The sequence below is a fragment of the Nicotiana attenuata genome, unplaced genomic scaffold (assembly GCF_001879085.1).
Source record: "Nicotiana attenuata strain UT unplaced genomic scaffold, NIATTr2, whole genome shotgun sequence".
In the NCBI taxonomy this organism is placed as follows: Eukaryota; Viridiplantae; Streptophyta; class Magnoliopsida; order Solanales; family Solanaceae; genus Nicotiana; species Nicotiana attenuata.
This window is the reverse complement of record NW_017675386.1, coordinates 20,814-21,995: the sequence shown is the minus strand read 5'-3', so window position 1 is coordinate 21,995 and position 1,182 is coordinate 20,814. Positions and strand designations below refer to the sequence as shown.

The 1,182-nt window shown below is 35.5% G+C and overlaps 1 protein-coding gene across 1 annotated transcript; it reads left to right on the top strand.

Annotated features, from left to right (window-relative positions):
- Nucleotides 1-385: 385 nt before the first annotated feature.
- On the top strand, nt 386-840 carry LOC109220016 (uncharacterized mitochondrial protein AtMg00810-like). Its single transcript, XM_019384476.1, has 2 exons — nt 386-611; nt 668-840. The coding sequence occupies exons 1-2, from the start codon at nt 386-388 to the stop codon at nt 838-840; spliced, it is 399 nt and encodes a 132-aa protein (XP_019240021.1).
- Nucleotides 841-1,182: the final 342 nt, after the last annotated feature.

Here is a 1,182-nt window from a genome sequence, read left to right as displayed (position 1 = left end):
ATATAAGCTCACTAAAGCACCATATGGACTAAAGCAAGCTCCACGAGCATGGTATGATAGACTTCGTTCATTTCTTATTGATCATCGCTTCACAAGAGGTAATGTAGATACTACCTTGTTTATTAAAAGATCATCAGAAGGTAATCTCATTATTCAGATATATGTTGATGATATTATATTTGGTAGTGCTAACCCTCTTATGTGCAAGGAATTTTCAAATCTCATGTAAAGTGAATTCGAAATGAGCATGATGGGAGAGCTAACATTCTTCTTTGGACTTCAAATTCAACAATCTGATGAAGGAACCTTTATATGTCAGACCAAATACACAAAGGAACTAATTCAAAAATTTGGCATGAGTAATGCTAAATACATTGGCACACCAATGAGTCCTTCAACGAGTCTTGACAAAGATGAACAGGGAATCCCTGTTGATGAAACTAAGTATCGTGGAATGATTGGCTCATTACTGTATCTGACTGCAAGTCGACCGGATACTTTGTTTAGTGTGTGTAAATGTGCCAGGTTTCAGTCAGCTCCTAAGGAATGTCGTCTGACTGCAGTAAAGAGAATCATTCTATATCTCATTGGAACTGTGTCCATGGACTATGGTATCCTCGCTCTAACTCTTTTAAATTAGAAGGTTTTTCAGATGCTGACCTTGCAGGTGATAAGGAAGATATAAAGAGCCAAAGTGGTACATGTCAATTACTTGGAAAAGCATTGATATCCTGGAACAGTAAAAAACAAGCATTAGTTGCATTATCTACCACTGAAGCTAAATACATTGCTATTGGACAATGCTGTGCACAATTACTGTGGATGTCCATCAACTGGTGACTATGAACTTTCTTTTAAACCTATACAGATTTTTTGTGATAATTCTAGTGTTATTTGTCTTTCTAAAAATCATGTTCATCACTCTAGGGCAAAGCATATAGATATCAAGCATCACTTCATTAGAGATCATGTTCTTAAGGGAAATATAGAAATATCCTTTGTAGGAATTGCTGATCAACTAGCGGATATCTTTACCGAGCCACTATTAGAAGAAAGATTCTGTTCACTTAGAAAACTTCTCGGCATTATTTGCATTAATAGCTAATAATATGACCTTTGTGCCATTATTTAATCTTATATATAGAAAGTTCCACATTTTCTTTATGCATTAAGTACGCCTCC

Coding starts and splice junctions, on each gene's coding strand:
- LOC109220016 (XM_019384476.1), top strand. CDS start 386: ATGAGTCCTTCAACGAGTCTTGACAAAGATGAACAGGGAATCCCTGTT. Junction 612..667: donor AACTGTGTCCATGGACTATG/GTATCCTCGCTC, acceptor CTGACCTTGCAG/GTGATAAGGAAGATATAAAG.